Source organism: Colletes gigas, unplaced genomic scaffold, assembly GCF_013123115.1.
Source record: "Colletes gigas isolate AHSC1104 unplaced genomic scaffold, ASM1312311v1 Colletes_gigas_Sc00009, whole genome shotgun sequence".
NCBI classification, from domain to species: domain Eukaryota; kingdom Metazoa; phylum Arthropoda; class Insecta; order Hymenoptera; family Colletidae; genus Colletes; species Colletes gigas.
In genome coordinates this window covers 3,084,019-3,106,086 of record NW_025106638.1, presented here as the reverse complement: position 1 = coordinate 3,106,086, position 22,068 = coordinate 3,084,019, and the positions used below count along the sequence as shown (strand labels likewise).

At 38.0% G+C, this 22,068-nt stretch overlaps 1 protein-coding gene across 1 annotated transcript in view; it reads right to left on the bottom strand.

Annotated features, from left to right (window-relative positions):
- The window catches only part of LOC122397314, a 34,648-nt gene extending 18,850 nt beyond the window's left edge, over nt 1–15,798 (bottom strand). Inside the window, exon 1 of the mRNA XM_043396426.1 lies at nt 15,251–15,798. Coding sequence (XP_043252361.1) covers nt 15,251–15,394 — 144 coding nt within the window. The 5' untranslated portion in view covers nt 15,395–15,798. The remainder of the gene's footprint in view (nt 1–15,250) is intronic.
- Between the last annotated feature and the right edge of the window lie 6,270 nt (nt 15,799–22,068).

Here is a 22,068-nt window from a genome sequence, read left to right as displayed (position 1 = left end):
TGAATAGACATACCCTCGAAATCCTACCCACTTTCGAGAAAAAAATTCAAGTAGCTACTGAAATTTTTAGTCGAATTTGAAAAATTGCAAATCATACTAAAAAAATTATATTTAATTACAAGGGTGAATTACAATCATTTTTGGTGAATAGACGTACCCCCGAAATCCTACCCACTTTCGAGAAAAAAATTCGAGGTGTGAAATTTTTCGTCGGGAAAAAAAAATTTCAAATCGTTTTGGAAAAATTATTTTCGGTTGCGGGGATCAATTAGAATCATTTTTGGTGAATAGACATATTCCCGAAATCCTGCGCATTTTCGAGAACAAAATTCAATACAGACGAAACTTTAAACGTTAATAACTTTTTAAGGAAGCCTCCATCAACAAATTGGTATTCTTGATTTTCGTCTTATTTTGGTCTCTAGAATCCCGCATTAAAATTTTCCCAAGGGTTGTCGAACACCCTGTACAAGATAGAATCATTTTAAGATCGCCTAATAAAATAATAATAGTGCGAATACTTGTATGGAGAAACGCGGCAGCCATTTTAGTTCTCCAGCTTCGCGCCCCAAAAACGTTCTCCATCAATTTCTGGTTCTCGAAATATCAGAATTCTTTTATTTCAATTCATAAACTACGAAGCTTTTATCCGCGTCGTCGATAGATTCGGAAACAATGCGGTGGCGAGTTCGGCGAAGTCGAAAAACATGTCGATATTTTTCGACGCGAACGCGACGCGTTTCGATTTCGATATTCGATTCTGGCCACGCGACGAACAAATCGACGCCGATGTCCCCGCGATTCGACTGTTATTCCGTGCACGATTTCCCGCCATTTTCCGTTCCCGTCGGATAACCTCGCGATAAAAACAGACGAGAAACCGGAAGTTCTACCCCTACGAAATGATTTGGAAAAAATAAATAATTGAAGAGACAAGTGATTCTTCCAATATGAATGTTCGATATCTTTGTTCGGTAATAATTTATTTCGTGTTCCCCATAAATATCGAACTTTATCGAGTAATTATTTTTTTATCTTTGTCCCAATAATTACGAAGACTTACGTTCGCGGAGAACCGAAAAGTTCATGCTGATTTTGAAGGCAAAATTGAAATGCAGAAAATGTAACTTTTAATATACATTTATTAAATTATATAGGTGCCATTCTGTTCTACAACCGTTCTCCACCTTTCAGACAACTTGAGAATTCCATCCTTCCAGAATTTCTCAGGTTTTTCACTGAAAAACTTTTCTACATGATTCTTTATATCAACCAAAGAATTGAAGTTCGTTCCATTAAGGGAATTCTGTAACGATCGAAACAGGTGGCAATCAGAGGGTGCGAGATCTGGCGAATACAGAGGTGGGTAGAACCACTATCGAGCTCCAACAACTTTTGTCGACTCATTAAAAAAACATGACGCAACACGATGTCATTTTATTCTCATAAAACAGAATCCCTTTCCAATCCCATCAGACACAAAGCATGGCCTTCTTTGGACGAAGACCTGCTTTTGAGGTGGCTAAAGGTGGTTCATTCCGCTTTGTCCCAAGATCTCTTTCATTCAACATTGTTATAAACGATCCACTTTTCATCCTCCGTCACCACTTGCCCCAAAAATGGTGTCTCCTCGTTGCGTTTACAGAACAAGTCGCAAATGGAAATGCGATCCATCAGATTTTTCTCCGTTAAATCGCGGGGGAATCCTTACGTCGAAGCGGTTTATGTAACCAAGCTTCGTAAAATGGTCGTGGATGGTGGATTTTGTCATATTTAACATTTCTGCTAATTTACGAGTCGTATAGCGTGGGTTGTTCTCGATCAGTGTTTTAATCTCATCTTCATCAATGGTGGAGGGCCTACCCGGGCGTTCTTGGTCTTCAAGGTTGAAATCACCAGCTTTAAACCTAGCAAACCACTCACTCACAGTTCTTCAGCTACAGCACCTTCGCCATAAGCAGCGTATATTTCGTTTGTCGCTTGCATTCTTTCCTTTCCGGTAAAAGAAAAGCATTTAAATCCCTAAAATACACTTTGTTTCCATCCAGTATGAACGGCGTATAAAACTCAGAAAAGTTACCCTATCGTAACCAAATTTTTTTCCAAATATACCTGATGCACCGTTTTTTACAATATGTATACATGTAATTTGTTTTCAATCGTTTTGATATATTCAGACCTGTCTTTACACCTCCAAAAATCGGCACGAACTTTCCGGACCAGGGGACCAGCCGACGGGCACGTGATAAATCATTAATTCTGCAAACGTTTAAAGGGCTCGTGGCATCACGAGGCAGATGCTCCGGGCAATAAATACGCGTTAAAGGAAGGTTGGTCGAGAAAAAGGGAAGACGCGTGGGAGTAATCGAGGGGAAATTTATGTTCCGAGACGCTCGTTCCGCTTGGGATCGAAATAAACGGTTCGCGGTACTGGCAGCGCGTGTTAAAAAGGAAGGGAAATTAAATTGGACGGACGAAAACGGAAGGCAAACGCTCGATACAATAGTTTACTATTTTCCTTTACTTTCGTCGATGACGCGAAAGGGCGTTGCGCTTGCGTCGCGTCAGAGGCTTGTTAAGTGGACGCCATTGTCGGCGATAATAATTTTATTGCGCCACGGAATTAGCCCGCGTCCACCAGCGAAATAGACAAATATCCAATCGTTCGATTTTGGACGCATCGAGCGTCTCCTTTTGCTAATAATTCCACGTCCACGTAGCGGACGCGAATCGATTTAACGATGATTGAAACCACTCCGACGTCCTCGTTAGTTTTTATTAACGTACATGAGACCTATCGTCGCAAACTTGGCGACGAACGAAAGATGAATCAAACGTGGACTGCCCACGTGCCTGAGTTAAACCGTTATCAATATTTTCTTATTAAAATGATCGAAAATGTTCGATTTAGTGATTTTTGTTGGACTTTGTATCTCTACCTCCTACCTCGAGCTTTTCTAAATCTACCACTGATCAAGCACGAAAGATAACAAAAATACCGTTACGACGCCTATCTGCCATTTCGAAACAGATTTTCAGTCGAAAAGCTGAAGTCTGTGGAGGAAGATAAATCGAAATGTGTACTTTTCGAACAATACGAACGCGACGCCATTTGCGAAGTGAAAGTCAAGAGACAAAGGCGGGAAATTCAAACTGCGAGAAATGGCCATTTCGTTTCTAACGTTCTAATTATACTATCTCGTCCGAGATAAATTATATGTATACCTCTATCCCCCAATTATCGTTTCGAAAATGTTCGATTTAGTTCTTTTTGTTGGACTTCGGATCTCTACCTCCTACCTCGAGCTTTTCTAAATCTACCACTAATCAAGTACGAAAGATAACAAAAATACCGTTACGACGCCTATCTGCCATTTCGAAACAGATTTTCAGTCGAAAAGCTGAAGTCTGTGGAGGAAGATAAATCGAAATGTGTACTTTTCGAACAATACGAACGCGACGCCATTTGCGAAGTGAAAGTCAAGAGACAAAGGCGGGAAATTCAAACTGCGAGTAATGGCCATTTCGTTTCTAACGTTCTAATTATACTATCGCGTCCGAGATAAATTATATGTATACCTCTATCCCCAATTATCGTTTTAAAAATGTTCGATTTAGTGATTTTTGTTGGACTTCGGATCTCTACCTCCTACCTCGAGCTTTTCTAAATCTACCACTAATCAAGTACGAAAGATAACAAAAATACCGTGACGACGTCTATCTGCCATTTCGAAACACATTTTTAGTCGAAAAGCTAATGTCTGTGGAGGAAGATAAATCGAAATGTGTACTTTTCGAACAATACGAACGCGACGCCATTTGCGAAGTGAAAGTCAAGAGACAAAGGCGGGAAATTCAAACTGCGAGAAATGGCCATTTCGTTTCTAACGTTCTAATTATACTATCTCGTCCGAGATAAATTATATGTATACCTCTATCCCCCAATTATCGTTTCGAAAATGTTCGATTTAGTTCTTTTTGTTCGACTTAAAATAATTAGGTGTTCGTAGTCGAATCAATTATTATTATTTAGTTCGAAAGAATGCAGCCGATCGCCAAACACCAGATCGCGTTACATAGTTTTTGTCCACCAAGCGAACGTCACGACTAGTCTCGACATCGTTTGCCAACCATACTTTTTCATGCGTGGACGTTGTTGTCCTTACGAAACTTTTTACACAATTCATTCTAGTTGATTAGGTTTACATGGTATCCCCCGCTTGTAACGATGTAAACAAGATTTTGTATGCAATTTATACGGTATCGAAAGACTAACGCAAAAATAATTTGTTATTTTCCCAATGTCATTTATGATGTCTTTCGAGCAATTTCCCAGTCTAATGATAATTTGTACAGAATACTCGAAAAAAGAGTGAAACGGTACGATATTTATTTATTTCATAGTTTAATGAAGTTTCATATATTAAAAATAAATGTTTAAAGGCTCTAGTATTTGAAACGACTCGTGTCTGGTAATTGTCGGTCAAGATCTTCTCTCCGAATGCGCCATCTTTTTAGAGACTTCGACGCCGGAAAGGACAGTGTCTTAAGTCGTCCACCGATGGGATGCTTCGTCTTCGAACGACAATATTTGAATATTTCTTTATCGAAAAACGACAAAATATATTATAACGTCGCTGTTCCTATCGAAAATAGGAGTGTTTGCTAAAGTTTACAGATTTTTTCTTTCAGCAGATATTTCATTCTTTTTAAATATTGCACAAATTCTTGCAATATCAAAGAGTCGAAGAACATGAATTTCGATTTTTTAAACTCTGTCGTTCAATTAAAGTTAAGCCTGTTGCGTGTCACTTTGAATGCAAATAAAATCGCAAGACAAAAGGAAGGGAATTACGAGTACAAAGGTAGAACCACAGAGATTGCCTTCCAGTGACGTATCTACGAAATTAGCTTGGCACGCAATAATTAACGTGGGCTGCTTTTCCTCCATCGAAAAAGACTCGAATTTCAGGACGAAAGTACGGAAACAAATAAATGAAACCTTTCAATACTGTTATTTACGAAACCAGAATAGAAAATAAAACCGAAACCTTCCAGTGATATATTTATGGAACTAGATTGATACCTACGCAATAAATACGGACTATTTTTTCCACCGGAATAATATTCGGATTTCGAGACAAATGTATAGAAAAAAAAAGGAAAACGAAACTTTCTAGCGATATATTGTATTTATGGAGATTGGTACGCAATTAACGTGGATTAATTTTTCCAGCGGAAAAAGGATTCGAATTTTTGGGGGGGAAAAAAATGAATCGTCGGTCTAAATAAAACGATGGATAAGCGGAACGAAGTATTTTCGATGGATATTGATTGCGTCGGGACGGCATCGGCGTGTTAATTAATCCGAGGTCTGGTCCCATGCCGTGCACCAAACGGACCTTATTAACCACGTAACGAAGAAGAATAGCTCGAACGAGGAAATGTTATTTAATACGACGCGACGAAATGATTAAACACGTCGAGAATAGGGCTGGAAGAACGAAAGCTAAAATTCAGGCAAACATTGTCGAGGTAAAAACAGTCGACATTCGATGCGCATGACATTACAATACGGATGTCGATTGCACGCGGGAAGCTGCCATTTCCATAGCGTCAAGAGTCGGAGAAGAAACGCGAGACATTTGTTTATTCAGTCGGTCGCTGGAAACGATATTTAGTTTCCCTTAAAAATATTTTCAAATCGTTCTAAAAAAATTATATTTGATTGCGGGGATTAATTACAATCATTTTTGGTCTATAGACATACCGTCGAAATCCTACGCATTTTCGAGAAAAAAATTCGAGTGAGGTCTAAATATTTACACATAATTTAAAAATTTCAAATCGTTCTAAAAAAATTATTTTTGATTGCGACGATTAGATAGAATTTTTTTTGGTCAATAGACATATCCTCGAATTCCTAACCATTTTCGAGAAAAAAATTCGAGTAAGGACTAAATATTTAGAGAAAATTTAAAAATTTCAAATCGTTCTAAAAAAATTATTTTTGATTGCGGAGATTAGATACAATTTTTTTTGGTCAATAGACATATCCTCGAATTCCTAACCATTTTCGAGAAAAAAATTCGAGTAAGGACTAAATATTTAGAGAAAATTTAAAAATTTCAAATCGTTCTAAAAAAATTATTTTTGATTGCGAGGGTTAATTACAATCATTTTTGGTCAATAAAGATACCCTCGAAATCCTAACCATTTTCGAGAAAAAAAATTCCTAACCGAACATATCATTTCTGGCCAGAAATGGTTCCCCGAAAATCTTTAAAATATCGTAACTCCTGAACAGATTGAAGGATTTTAATGTTTCAAACGGCAAACAACGCGTATTTTAGTTAAGAATATATAGGAATTTTAACAATATTGAAAAAGTTGTTCCTTGACCCCGTAAAGTTAGAAAGACCCCTATAAGAATGGTCCAATATTCAAACAGCCATAACTCCCGCAATAGTGGATATATTTAAATGAAACTTTTTTCTGAAGTAGAGCTCATAGGTACCTACACAAAAGTGTTAAACAACTTTTCCGTAGCTCGTCAAACAAATTTATTAAAAATCAGGAACTAATTTTTAAGAAAAATCGATAAGGGCCTAAATTTTTCATCGAAAAAGAAAAATTTTCTTTCTAAAAAAATTATTTCCGGTTTCGAGGGGCAATTACAATCATTTTTGGTGAATACACATATCCCCGAAATCCTACGTACTTTCGAGAAAAAAATTCTTTACTAAAAATTTCATGCGTATGTAAAGAATCATAACTTCTGAACGGATTGGAGGATTTTAATGTTTCAAAATGGAAACGACACGTATTTACGACTTTCATTTTGTTAAAAAAACGTTAGAATTTGTGTAATTTCATTTTCTGTCTCACTTCCTCTTGCGTTCATTTCTGTAATCTGTTGGTAATGTCGTGAGTGACACAAAAATGGTAATGGAGCTCCAGAAAAATGGGTCGAAAAAAACAGATTGGATGTAAGTGTTAACACTTTGACGGCCGCCGTCACGTATACGTGACTTTGCGAGCTAGAATACGTTGGCCACTGTCACGTGTGTGTGATCTACTCTATCAGTCACCATTTCATCATACATTCAACTTATTACGTTTGTTGATGTTACATTTATAATTCCTTATAATAATATACCTAGTATCTTCGTGTATTTGGTCTACAATATCAGTGGTGACGGACAACGGTCTTCGCGTGATATGTGCGGCCATTAAAGTGTTAATATATTCGAAGTGACCGCTCGAGGCGTTTATCGTTTATACGCTTGTATATTGTTTTGTTTGTGTAATCTATAGCGTCGTGGTTGCATCATTTTCGTCCTGTGTCGTATTTATTATGAATAAACTAGTGTATATTCAATAGTAAGGATGTAAGGATTGGCCACCTCCTCCATACAGAAGATACATATTGGGAATAGTATTAAAATAGACATTTCAGAATGTGTAAATAATGGATTTGGAACTTCCGAGTTACGGCAACCTAATTAGAGGGCTAATTACGTTCGTGTGAACGTGTGTGGGTATCAACGAGTGGATCGTGTTGTTTTCAAGAGAAATCATCGACGAGATTAATTGATAATTAATAGAAAGTTACGCAACAGGGTGATTAATAGGTGTACGGGTGTCGCGTCTTATCTCGCTGGCGTCGCACCGAGGCGCGTGATTAATGCAGTACGAAATAATTTATCAGTTAACTGATTTAACCGTAAATATCCAAATTAATTGCGAGTGAACTGCAATAACAGTTTGCCTACAGTTGCAGTGTTAAAAGGATTCTCCGGTTCCCGGTACCTCGTAATTTTGTGTGAGAGAGATTCACGGCAGGTTATTGAACGTGCACCAAATAAAGAGCCTCGTGTTTAGTTATAACTGATTTATTATATGAAAGTTTAAATTACAACGAGGCAACGCGAGATCGAGCAAACAACACGAACCAAGGAACAGATCAGACAGACAAAAGAAATGAAGATGTGCCCGACACCGGGTGGTGCGTTTGAAGCCCGTGTATCGTTTATTCTAACATTTTGTAATCAAGTATACAATAGTACTTGGTAAATAATAAAGATGGCAATTTTCGTAAGTTTAAATAGCCCTCCAGGTACATAGAACGGAGTAACAATAATTGCTAGAACGGTTTCCATTTTGTTGGAGCGAGAACGAGCTGTCCAGCGGTCCCAACGATCGTCAAACGAACTTGGACAATTAATAAGTTGTCGAAATCTACGCGACGTCGTCCCGATTCCGTTTCTCCGCGGTAATTACAACTTTCTAATTTAAAACTGACAGAGCTACGGCTGGATCGATCGATCACTGCGACCGGATCGTCCAATGCGTCGCAACTGGCAATTAATTTTTTCGCGAGCAGAACGTCCATTCGAATGAAACGTAAACTGTCCGATCCGTGCTAATTCAAGCATAATATTTTGTTTATTAAAAACGAAGTTAAAATAATAACGCGCTATCTTAAGGGCTGATCGTACAATTTTTTTCTTACGAAAAATATTTCTTTTTTTACGGAGGCTAAATAAGTAATTTTGGCGATGCCAGTTTGGTCCAGTGATTGGGACACGTGGTAAATGTAATTCGAATACCGTTCGAATATTATTGAAATATTAGGCGTAGAAATGAATAATCCAATTTTTTCAGCCACATTCAATGTTTATTTTAAAAGAAAGTAAATTGAATTGTTCGATCAAAATATTCGCCGTTAATTTCTATAACTTTAAGCCATTTTTCAGCCGGCTGATGAATTTTTGCAACGCGTAGTATCTATTGATTACGCTGTTTTTGTTGATCAACAAACAATAGTTTTTACGAACGGCGCCCGACTGCGTAGGTAATATTTTGCGAACAAGTTATCCGAAATCCAAAAACCAAAGATATTCTTAATATAGATAGGTTTGGTTATAACAAGAACCAGGATCTTTCCAAAAAAACGAAAAATGGCAAAATGGCAGCGATTTTACGAAAAAATACTGAATATTTTCATATATTCGGCTGACTTTTTGTTAATAAAAGAAAAAGTATTGCAGATATCGCAATTATCCTAGTTCATGCTATAGGGAGACTAGTTCTAAAGATACTGTATAAATTTGATGTTGATATCTTGAATAGTTTTCATGTTATCGTCTACGCAGTACCGAAAAATGTAGTTTCGAGAAAAACAGCTTTAAAGTTTCACGTCCAATTGTTATACCTGCGCGTGGTACATTTCAGCAGGCTATAACTTCGTTAGTTTCCCGAATTTCAATTTAATATTTGGTAGATATATTTTCAAGGCTACATACTAAAAGAAAACGCAAACAAAAAACAATTCGATTTTTTAAATCTCACAATGTAGAAAGGCGCCTTAAGATACGAATTATTGTGTTTAGGGGTTGAGACAACCCTCTAAAAAACTCCAATTTCATAATTCTGTTAATAAAAATATGCATTTGCACAAAGATCCATAGACCAGTTATTAGAAATACTAATTTTTTTTGGACCATTTATTAAATATCCATAGTTTCTCTGTATCAGACAGTATTCTTCTCAGCACATGTATTTTATAAAGTGTGTAAAATTCTATAATTTTTGTAAAAATCAGACTCGACGTTTGTTTCTTATATAGCAGTTTCAAACCCCCAATATTTTGCATAAAGTTTGTGAAAATGTTCATCTCCTCAAACGTGATCGAAATTTTACATAATATCAAATGATATTTAGTTTGTAAAAGACTGCACATTCCTCACAAACTTCTGGTGCTTCTTAATTACGTAAATATTAGGTGTACAAATGAATAATCCAATTTTTTCAGCCACATTCAATGTTTATTTTAAAAGAAAGTAAATTGAATTGTTCGATCAAAATATTCGCCGTTAATTTCTAGAACTTTAAGCCATCTTTCAGGCAGCTGATGAATTCCATCTCGGAAAAATTTTACGTTTTTGGACCCGATAAAGTCATCAAGCCATTTTCGGATCTCATCCACTGGCTGGAAGTGCATATCGGATAAGGCGTGTTGTATCGACCGGAACAGGTGATAATCAGAGGGTGCAATGTCTGGTGAATACGCCAGGTGCTGCAAGACGTCCCAGCCAAGACTCATTATGGTGTCTTTTATATGGGGAACAATATGTGACCTGGCGTTGTCAAGTAACAATTTCACAGGACATTCTCCTTTGCCAGTATACGGACGTTTTTGTTCCAATGCTTGATTCAAGCAGTTTAATCGACGTCGGTAGCAGTCCGCAGTAACTGTTTCACCCGGTTCCAACAACTCATAATAAACCACGCCCTTCATATCCCACCAAATGCAGAGAAGAACCTTCTTTCCGAAGCGATTGGGTTTTGCAACCAATGTTGATGCTCCGCCGTGATTTGCCCATGACTTCTTGCGTTTCGGATTGTCATAGAGTATCCACTTCTCATCATCCGTAACGATTTTCCACAAGAAAGACTTTCGACGCTGCTTATTGAGAAGAGAAAGACACGCTGCCACTCGTTGATTTTTGTTGGTTGCAGTGAGTTCATGCGGAACCCATTTTCCTTCTTACTGAATCTTTCCCATCTCACGTAGGCGTTTGGAAATCATTTGCTGGGTTACTCCTAACTGTTCTGCAAGTTCTTTTTGCGTTTGTGCCGCATTCTCAGCGAGCAGTTGTTCCAAATCATCCTTGTCGCACTTTCGAGGGCCTCCAGGGTGTTGTTTGTCGATCAGACTCAAATCATCGCTTTTAAATCGCTTAAACCAAAATGTGCACACATCATACGATACAACACTTTCACCGAGAAAGTAACAAATCGATTCGTATGCTCTTACAGCATTTTTCCCTTGTTGGAATTCGCAAAAAATGCAGTGTCGGATATGCACTATATCTGTCACCATTTTCGACTCTACTGAATTGAATGCTTTTGAAGGTTACGTTGAGCCTTTCGCTAAACTACTTTTTGTTTTAGCTAGCTATATGTCAACACTATGTGATTGGTCAGTTTTTCGTTAATAATTCAAAAACGAAGCCCCATCCGGCATTTTTGCAAAGGAAATTGCTGTTCAGAATCGTCTCAGCTACCCCACACTTCCGGTTCTTACACTATTTACGGGACACCCTGTATAACCGCAACAGAGCGGGAAAATCTATTGACTTTAAACTTGATTTCATAACTGCTTAAGATAATTTGGATTATTCACTTGTACATTTAAAAATATTTTTGAAATTACGTTCCTCTAATTAACAAATAAAAAGGATTGTATTAAAATCGTTCTGGGGCCAGTTTCCGTTCGTCCGCCTCGAAAGCATTGCGCTGAATAACTCGCGAAAAGACGACGAGGCGTAAAACGGGAAGTTACATCCGCGATTAATTACTGTTCCCGCGTTTGCTTTCGTTGAAGTCGAGAAACAAATGGGCAAAGTTCTCGCTGCGACTCGATAGTAACATTTGGAAAGGAATACGTGACAATTATTAATTATTTGTCGCTCGTTAATGCGAGGAACCATGTTTATCTGGCCTCTTCCCTCTGTTACCGTCAAAATTATTCTATCAACCGAACGTACAGAAATTAATATAAAAAAAAACAAAGTGCAAGGGAAAAAATATTATCATTACTATTATATATTACTAAAACGTGTTTATTATGCAAATAATATTTATGCAATCGGAAAGAGAGTTACGCGAAACGATTCTGGTCGAAAGATTTGGCGGTAAATTTAAATTATTTTTTAGGAAAGCAAATTAATGATAACGATTGGTTAAATATGAAAATCAGCCCTGAGATTTTGGAAGTATGATACGGTGCAGAAATTTAAATAGAAATCCAACTGTGGATCCAGAGGGGGGAGGGATATTAAAAGGTACGTTTTGGAACCCCCTTCCGAACGATTTGTCTTAAAACAAATAATAAATATTTCTCTTTAAGATTTCATCGCTATCAGACACGAAGAATCGATTCGTCTCGCGGATGAAAACTAAAATATCAATTTGTCGTGGTTCTTTTATTAGGTTTCGTTGTATCGTCGAGATCGAAGAAATAGAATACACGATGAAATACTCGGCTTACACTTATTCACCGCGAGAGACAAAGGAATCTCGCGATCGTACAATAAAGAAACTCGAGAGGATTACAATTTCAGGACCAGAAAGCGCACGGGACAGGTTCCCGCGACGTAATTATAACGACCAGGAAGAATTGGATATTCTGTAACACGATTACGAGACGCGAACGGTCGATTTGTTCAGCCGAGATCGAGAACAAACGGCTTGCTTAGATTAATATTGTTTAATCTTCTTGTCAATGTCGTCGAAATCCGGCGAGCTCGCAAGCCGTTCGAAAGGAGACAATTGATCGATTAAATTACTTTATTGTGCCGCGGACGTTTGTTTCGTTCTTGAAAACGTTTTCGACTGGTTACGACTTCAATGGCCCACGGGTGCTCGTGACATTCGCGAACGAATTATATGCGAACTAGAACTCGTATTGTACGAATACCTGGTGCAAATTCTGCTCTTGCTTCGTATCGTACAATCCGTCAAGTATTTCTCTACGAAGAATTTTTGTATATCGAACGAGTCGAAAATTTCATCGTACGAAATAAACATTTTTACGTCCTCAAAAATATTTAAAATCCAAGCTTCTGACGAGTCATTCCGTACCAAGGGACTCGTGGTTGGGAGTGTATATCGGGTAAAAATTAAATCGTACAAAATAAAAATTTTTTTAGAAGATGGCGTCTTCGAAAATATGTAAAATTCAAGTTCCCAACGCATGATTCTGTATCAAGCGACTTGTGGTTGGGAGTGCACATCTGGCATACCTATGTACGTACAGATAATTTCATTTTATCCGAGACCTTTCACGGGCAACCTTGACGCGAGCTTTCTCGGTTGGTTTTGCCGCTAAACGCGGCGCAATAATTGAATCAGAGGCGAAAGAAGAAGGAGACTAAACGGGGGAAAAAGCTGGAATTGGGCGTCGATGCGACACCACCAGCACCTGACCTTTTCAATGGCGACGCCGTTACAGGGATCAAATCCACGGTTATTTCTTCCAACGTTTCCATTCGAACGAGATTCGTCGACTAGCGAAAAATACACGCGAGATTGATTCCCTGCGATTCGAATCGCGGTTGCAAATGACGTTCCTTTTCGGGAACGATACCGCAGGAACGAAACGAGCTTACCCAAGTTCAGCGGTTTTCTTTTTCCGTCTCGAAAACGCCGCTCGGAAATTCTAACAAATTGGTACGAATGCTATTTATTCCGTTTCTAATTGAATCCTGGGTACGATGAACTTACCAGTTACGATCAGATTGTAGCACAAAATGTTTGGTAGACTTTTTACCAGGTGGTTGAATCGATACTTTTCGTTATTATTACTCCGATAACGGGTGTTTGTATCGAGTATTGATGCAGAAATTGAAGCGACACGATTTGGACGACCAGAACGCATCAGGCAACCCTCTATTTAGAAAACGTGCCCACCTTTGTTGTCTAACTTAGAAAGTATCGTATTCCGCTACGCCTTTTTATTAACTCTCTCCCTCCTCCCTTGAACTTTTCTAAATCTACCGCTAATCAAGTACGAAAGATAACAAAAAACGTTTTCGTGCCTAATTCTTCTTGAAACATATTTTCGAACGACTGAAGTCTGTGGAACGCGACGCCATTTACAAAGGCGGGGAATTCGAATGGCAACGAAATAGCCATTTCGTTTCTAACAATCTAATTATACCATCGTGTTCGAGGTAAAAATATTCCCGCCATTTTCTAGCATCACTCGTACCCTGTTAACTGTATTACATCTCTATCCCCCGTTATCGCCTCTTGGCTAAGAAATTGCAATCTCTTGGACAAACCGTGTTCAAATATTTCCAAATCGCGGTGTGAGAAATTGTTTAAATTGTTAGAAAATATACAAATCTGTTTGAGGATGGAATCTTTCCATTTTATTGTTTAATTCCCCGCTATCGAAGTTTATATTAGTATATAATATTGCGTGGTGGTTTTAAAAATACAGTCTATTTCGCAACTAAAGTGATTTGCTGGAGGAACGGGTTAATGAACCGTGGTCGTGTTACAAAACTTGCAATAATGAAGTGTTTGGACGGGGACGGTTCGATGAAAGTGACAATAAAGTTAGGGCAAAAACCACACTCCTCGGTGGCGTTCACAGGAATAGCATAAATCTACTTGTTGATCGTGAGTCGACGTCCCGTTTCGTCACATGGCTAGCTTCCCTCAATGGCACACAGAAGCTTATTTTAGGGGGGTGAGAGAACCCCCGAACGTGGCCTCAAGATCGAGCGGGGAACCCGGAAACAATCACGCGGCGCAAATACTGGAAAAAATTTCAAATTCAAGATGGCGGCTTCAGCACACGGCGCAAAGTGGTCTGAAAAGCAATTTATAAATTTCAAGCCGTAACGACTGATTGCAAAACACAGAGAAATATCAACGAGAACGATAAATCATGATCTGCAACTCGTCGTGAACGAATGATGATCGGAATTTTTCTGTTTTGTGTTCGTCTACGTAAATTTTTGCCTGATAACATTAATTTTTAGTTTGAAAACCGTTGAAACCTAACCTCTCAATTATCTCTTCTTTATAAGTAAAATATTTTCTCAAAATTTAACCCTTAAGTGGATTATTGGGCAAGTTTAAACTAATAATTGTTTAATATATGTCAATGTAATTATTTGAAAATTTACGTAATCTTCTATTAGTTCATTATTTTTTAAATGCTTTTAAAGGAAAGTTGATTTCCATTTATCAGTTTGGTAAAAATCAAGATTAAGTAAAATAATTTAGTTGAGATTGGGATTCCACTTAAGGGTTAATCACTAAATAACAAAACAAATATGCCCAATGGTTAGCATATGGACATAAACAAAACTGTACGAAATAAGCAACAAAGAATGGATCCTAATACTTGTTTTCTTGCCATTATAAAGATGAGAAAGAAAGGATTTTTATTATATAAAAATGTATAGTGAATAGTGTTTCCAAGACCGATAGACTAGTTGATTTACTTTCTGACCCACGGTAATAAGAGTAGAATAAAAAGCCACTAACGTCAGTAGAATATATCTGCACACTGAACAGCAACGAACACTGAAGTAACAGACTTAATGGATATTTTTCTATCTATATCTAGCGTCCGGATAATGTGATTGTCTCTCCCGCGAGAATATTTTTTCCAAAGACACTCCCGCCGAATTTCACCGAACAAACTCCAAAATTAGTTACTCACCGGATAGTCGTCGTACTTGGTCGCGTAGTCAGGAAAGTCCAGGTTCGTCGGTACGTTCCTCTTGTTCAGTGCACGCTGACCAATGGTACCGGCGATGATGGGCACCATGGCCACCACCACCAGCGGGATCACTCCGTTCCCCATCTCTGCGACCTTGCTCGATCGACTCTCGGAATCCGGGACCAGCTATCCAAGGACGCGTCTTCGGTATCTCGAGTTCCTTTCGACTCTGCGACGGTCTTCTTCGGTCCTCGATGGCGGGGAACTTGCCTCTCGATCCTCTCGCAAACTCGATCGAAACGGTTCTTCGTATCGACTTTCGATTCCGACCGAACGTGCACCGAACGATTGGACTTTTGGTCTCGCAAGTCTGTTCCAGGCTCTGTTACGACGACTCGTGGGGTGTCGTGTGGTTACCGACACGCGGGTTAGTACCAGAAAGACGAAAGGTCGTGCTCGAGGACGCAATGTGGCGGTTCGAACGGCAACAGGCCGTATATATCTAGGTAGTTCGCGGTGTACGCAAGCGCTGTTATACGTAACTTTTTGGCCCGCAGACTACCTAGCGACGACTTTATCGCCGCACCGCGCACGGTAGATCCAAAAGACCGATTTTTATCGGTCAAACGTCAATCCTTTGCTCTTCGTACTTTAACCCTCCGACAAGGAGACAGCCGGACCTGATCTTCATTGATTTTTACGATATTCTGCGGACCATTCGCGCGAACTGCAACCAGAGTTGTAGCTGCAGGATGATCAATTAGTTCTGAAACAAATAACCGTGGTCTTCTCTCTAAAAATTGCTTGGTCGAACGGTCGAAGCTAATTAACACTAGATTGCCCAAGGAAGCCATTTTGACTGCTTTTTAATTTCAATTAGAAAAACAATTATGTATATAATGACACAATTTCTTAGAATTTTGTGACTTTTTGTACAACATATAAATGCGTTTATTAATAATTGTAGTTACTTCCCCCTCCTTCATTTCCGGTATATATATATATATATATATATGTGTGTTATACCTATATTGCCCAAAAGCAGTCATTTTGACTGCTTGGGAAATTTTAAATAATCAAATGACTCTTATTATTGAATTGAGTAAAATTTCTTATATGACCAGTTCGGCTTTGTATTGAAATAACAGTTTTCATTTTTTTTCGATTATCGACACATGATAACATACAAGTACATGATAAATTGTTGATTTAGGCGTATAATTGATAAGTTGCAGTTTCTCAATAAGCTAAAGTTGTGGGAGGGTATGGAGGGAAACAGGACGTTGTCAGGAGCCCGAAATAAACCCTCCCAGTCTTAATAACGATGATATATATTTTCAATAAATGATATATATTAGTCGGGCGCGCGCGAGTGTACGTCACAATCCACGTCAAAGTCTTTGCTGTAACTGTCCGATGACTTGGCCTGCTTGGCCTTGCCATCCCTTTGCCGTTTTTCTTTTTCCCGTAAGGAACAAAGCGGCCTACGTCATGGGAAAACCCCTGTACCGTGTCCTCTCCAAGCTAAAGAGGCCCGTTAGCCTCCTACAAAGTAGTACAGTGAAAACTCGATAAATGTCCTCAAGAGCTGTTCCATTTAATGATACATTTTTATCCCCACCACTAGGGGGATCCCCCTTGAACCAGTGAGGCGAAGTGTAACCGGAGACGTAGCGGCTTTCTTTAAAAATCTTTATTGCCTTCGTCATCTTAGTTTAAATGTCCCTGTCAGTGTGACCACACTACTGTACAAGAAGAAAGTTTTTTATTTTTTACTTTTTTTTAATAAAAATTTTACTATCATGTGGGGAAGATTTTTCTAATTAAAATGAGACTAAACACGATATAAATCGGCCAATATTTGTTACCATAATATTGAATTAAATATTGTGTACTCATATCTTCGCAAGGTCAGTGGATTGGTACATTTATCGAACAGTGGTAGCTAACGAAACCCCCTATTTCATAAGTGTTGCAGTTTTTGATCACTTACGAAACGGTGGAACCGTTCCGTTTGAAAATAGCTACCTCCCGTTCGATAAATGTAGCCAGCACCTCGATGCGTCGTTCTTTTATATTTCCGAACATAGAAAAGGACAGCACAAGAAGGATAAATAAAGAGAGAAAGACTCGCAAGTACAATATTTAATTCAATATTATGCTACCAAATATTGACCGATTTATATCGTGTTTATCCTCATTTTAATCAGAGAAATCTCCCCAACATGATAGTGAAATTTTTATTAACAAAAACTAAAAAAATAAAAAACTTTCTTCTGTGCAGTAGTGTGGTCACACTGACGCGGATATTTAAACTGGGGCGATAAATCCGAGTTTCAGTCCCTCTTTCTACGTTCGAAGCGTCGGCAAACTACAATCAAATTCGAAAGACGATTCTCCTATTCCGTAAGTGTTGCTGACCGGACCCGGAGTAGCGACACTTATCGAGTTTTCACTGTACTTGTTATTCGAATCTTTGTGCAGTGATACTTGTTCTAACAAGTTGTTTATTTTATTTCTTTTGCGCCCTAAATTCATAATATTAAAACCTAATATTAAAAATTAATTTTAAACAAATTTCTTTACGCATTAGTTATTCTTTCACAATGTAGTCATTTTGACTGCTTTTGGGCAATCTTCTTCGATAAAGACATTTTTCGAAAATATCTCGAGATCTAATAATTTTTTTTGCCATGGTACCCTAATCATTTTATACGTAGAATGAACAGAAGAATCGATATGTCTAAAAAAAAATATGCATTTCTATTTAAAGAAGTGATGCAATTGTTAATTGCACATGCACTGCTGCATCTAAAAAAAATTTAAAGGCCTACAGATGTAGTGCTCTTCGAACCATTTATCTTCCTCCTTTGGTATTTTCTCGTAAAATGCAATAATAACGGAGTTATGACTTGTAACAATTGCGTGGACCAACCTGTATACCAAGTTTCAGTCTTTCTAGTGTTAAATCGCTTGCAATTATTTTGTTTACCTTCGTGCATGGTGCATTCTGATCAGTACGCTGTCCAGTCTCCGTTGTTATCTATTATAGCCAGGCATTTTATTCCAATCTCCGTCTATCGATTAAATTAAATTCATAAAGTAAATGGTATAGTTATTATTATAATAAATGAAGAATTTAAGGTTTCGTTTAGTAATCTACTAAATTACTGTTTTTTTAATGATGGAAAGATATTTAACTTCTTGAAAGTCTCGCCGACTCTTGAACGCTTTCAGATTCTTCTTGATGTTCCACGCCAGCACGCGCCAGGGATCGATAGTTGCAACGATCGACTTCAATGACTAATCTTTCAATTTTTTCGTTGTATTAAACTTGAAGCTCATCTTTTTCGTTGTAATCCAACTTGCGCTAACTTCCGCTGCATAAACGAACAATAATTCACGTTCCTCTCCCGTATCCTTCCCATTTCAATCCTATTCAGATATTGAACCATCTGAATTTAATTGGAGTACTATTCGAGTGTCTGGTTATTTCTGGTATCTGTAGAATCAAAATTATTTTTTTTTTATTCTTCCGTTCGTTACTGTAAGTTTTAATCGGTCGAACAGCTAAGAATAGTTTCATTTAATGTCAGAAAATTGAAATCCCCGTTGGTCGATTTCGTTGAAAATGTAACCAGATTTTGACACTGGGAATATAAAGATGCAAAGTTTCAGCAGAAAACGTCTCAACAGTGATATTTACGTACCGTGCAGCGAAGATGGGCAAAATTTTAACCGAGTAACGAATTGAATAAAGTTACTTTAACTGTATCCGTTCTCCGAAGTGTCGAGAGATCGCTCCGGTAAACTTTATTCGACGATCAACCGTGAACGCCTTAACAATTTTCAACTGTAACTGCAACTATAACTGACATTTTATTCTACTCGTAAAACTACCAATTTTACCAATTACTTAAATTTGTCACAACTATAAAATTCTCATGATCCAGTAGTATCCTAACCCGACCATCGAGGCGCAACATTTTTATACACACACCCTGTATCGATCAATTAGAATCGTTCGTGCAATTGATTGTGGACGGTCGAGGGAAGCTGGGAAGCAGAAATCTCGATTCACCTGACTGCGTTTAATGGCGGTTCTCTACCCGTCTTCCAGGTAGACGCCTCGCGCGTCGAGACGTTCGCCAACTTTAATTAGCGACACTCGCCCCGCATAGATAGGAAAGACTCTCACCGAGAAATGCGTGCAAGCTTCGCCAACGTGACAGCTCGAACAACTGTGAAACAACTTTCATCGCGTTTAAGCGCGCGGAGGCGAAATATTAGAGTGCTTCAGCAGCGGCCATTACGGCTTGTGGCGCTACTTCGTTGATTGTAGAAAATCGAGAAAAGTCGTGGGAGGGTAGAAAATGAAAGGGGAGCGTTTCGTTTGAGCCTGCTAGTGGACTCATCATTAAGGCTTTCTAGCAGGCCATGCCTTAGGCGACTAGATATTGGGAAGTCGGTCGAGGAGTGTATACAAGGTGTTCAGCCACCCCTGGGAAAAATTTTAATCGAGGATTCTAGAGGCCAAATTAAGGCGAAAATCAAGAATATCAATTTCTTGACAGAGGCTCCATTAAAAAGTTATTAACGTTTAAAGTTCCGCTTGTATTGAATTTTTTTCTCGAAAATGCGCAAGATTTCGGGGTTATGTCTATTCACCAAAAATGATTGTAATTGACCCCCGCAACTGAAAATAATTTCTCCAGAACGATTTGACATTTTTTTTTTCCGTCGATTTTCACACCTTCTCGAATTTTTTTTTCGAAAGTTGGTAGGATTTCGAGGGTATGTCTATTCACCAAAAATGATTGTAATTGACCCCCGCAACTGAAAATAATTTTTCCAGAACGATTTGAAATCTTTTCTTTCCGTCGAAAAATTTCACACATTCTCGAATTTTTTTTTAGAAAATGAGTAGGATTTCGGTGGTATGTCCATTCGCCAAAAATGATTGTAATTGACCCCCGCAACCGAATATATTTTTTCCAGAACGATTTGAAAATTTTTAATTTTGTCGACCAATTTCAAACCTTCTCGAATTATTTTTTCGAAAGTGCGTAGGATTTCAGGGGTATGTGTAATGACCAAAAATGATTTTAATTGACCTCTACAACTGAAAATAATTTTTCCAGAACGATTTGAATTTTTTTTTTCAGCCCCTACCTCCCTGTCGATTTCTCTATAAAATTCGTTTTTCATTTTTAATAAATTTGTTTGACGCTCTACAGAAAAATTGTTTTATACTTTTTTGTAGGTATCCATGAACTTTACTTCCTCCCACAACTTCAATACAATATATTCATTATTCTAGGAATTATGGCCGTTTGAAATTAGACCATTTTTATCGGGTTTTTTTCACTTTAACGGGATTAAGGAACAGGTTTTCGAATATTCTTGTTATTTCTACATATTCTTCACTAAAATACGCGTTGTTTGCATTTTGAAAAATTAAAATCGTCAAATCCGTTCAGAAGTTATGATTTTTTAAACATATGCATCGATGAAACAATTCTGGCCATACAGTATATTTTCGATAAAGAATTTTTTTTCTTGAAAGTGGCTAGGATTTCTGGGGTATGTCTATTGACCAAAAATGACTGTAATTAACTTCCGCTACCGAAAATAATTTTTTTAGAACAATTTGAAAAAAATTTTTTTCGCCGAAAAATTTCAGCATCTATCCGATTTTTTTTCTCGAAAGTGGATAGCATTTCGGAGTATGTCTATTCACCAAAAAAGCTTGTAATTGACCCCTGTAATTAAATATAATTTTTTTAGTATGACTTGAAATTTTTCAATTTAGTCTAAAAATTTTAATAGCTACTCGAATTTTTTTCTCGAAAGTGGGCAGGATGTCAGGGGTATGTGTATTCACCAAAAATTATTATAATTGACCCCTGCAACCGAAAATAATTTTTTCAAAACGATTTGAAATTTTTTTTTCCGTCGAAAAATTTCACATCTTCTCGAATTTTTTTCTAGAAAATGGATAGGAATTCAGGGGTATATCTATTCACCAAAAATGATTGTAATTGACCCCCGCAACCGAGTATAATTTTTCCAGAATGATTTGAAATTTTTGAATTTAATTGTTAGTAACTTTTTAACGAAGCCTCCATCGACAAATTGGTATTCTTGATTTTCGTCTTATTTTGGCATCTAGAATCTCCTATTAAAATTTTTCCTAAGTTTGGCCGAACACCCTGTATATCTCCTATTTTTAAAAAACACTAATTTAGAAAAAAGATTAGAATTGAACCGATCCATGATATTTCTGTTTCAGTTTCCTGCTTCGGCAAATAGACGCCCACCAGACGGCCAGTCGAGCGCTTGCGAGAACGCGACCCCTCTGGCGGCGAGTATGGGAAGTGACGCCACACGATGAACCTTACTTTTCGTTCGAATAATGAAAATGTTAAAGTATAAATTACAACAGAATTTCGTCGCTAATATCGTAACCGTCAACGCGACGTTAAAACCATTATCAAAGTAAAAATACTATTATCCGTTATTCGAGAATAATATTGGTCCCAATCGTAAAGGAACCGGGAGGCGACCTTGATAGACGAAGACGTCTTACGTGGCTCTTTGCAATTTGTAGCTTGTTGGCTCGCGGTGACGGTACGTGGGGGTTCATTCGGTCAGCCTCGTTAGGAAATAGACCGATTACAAAGTCGGAAATTGACCAGGGAATTATAACTCCCGGTCTCGGTCTCTGAAACTTTCCGACGCGCGTAACGCGATTTTCATCTCAGCTTCCAGATTTCTCGTCGCTCTACGACCGACTTTGCTATCTAATCACAGAGCTT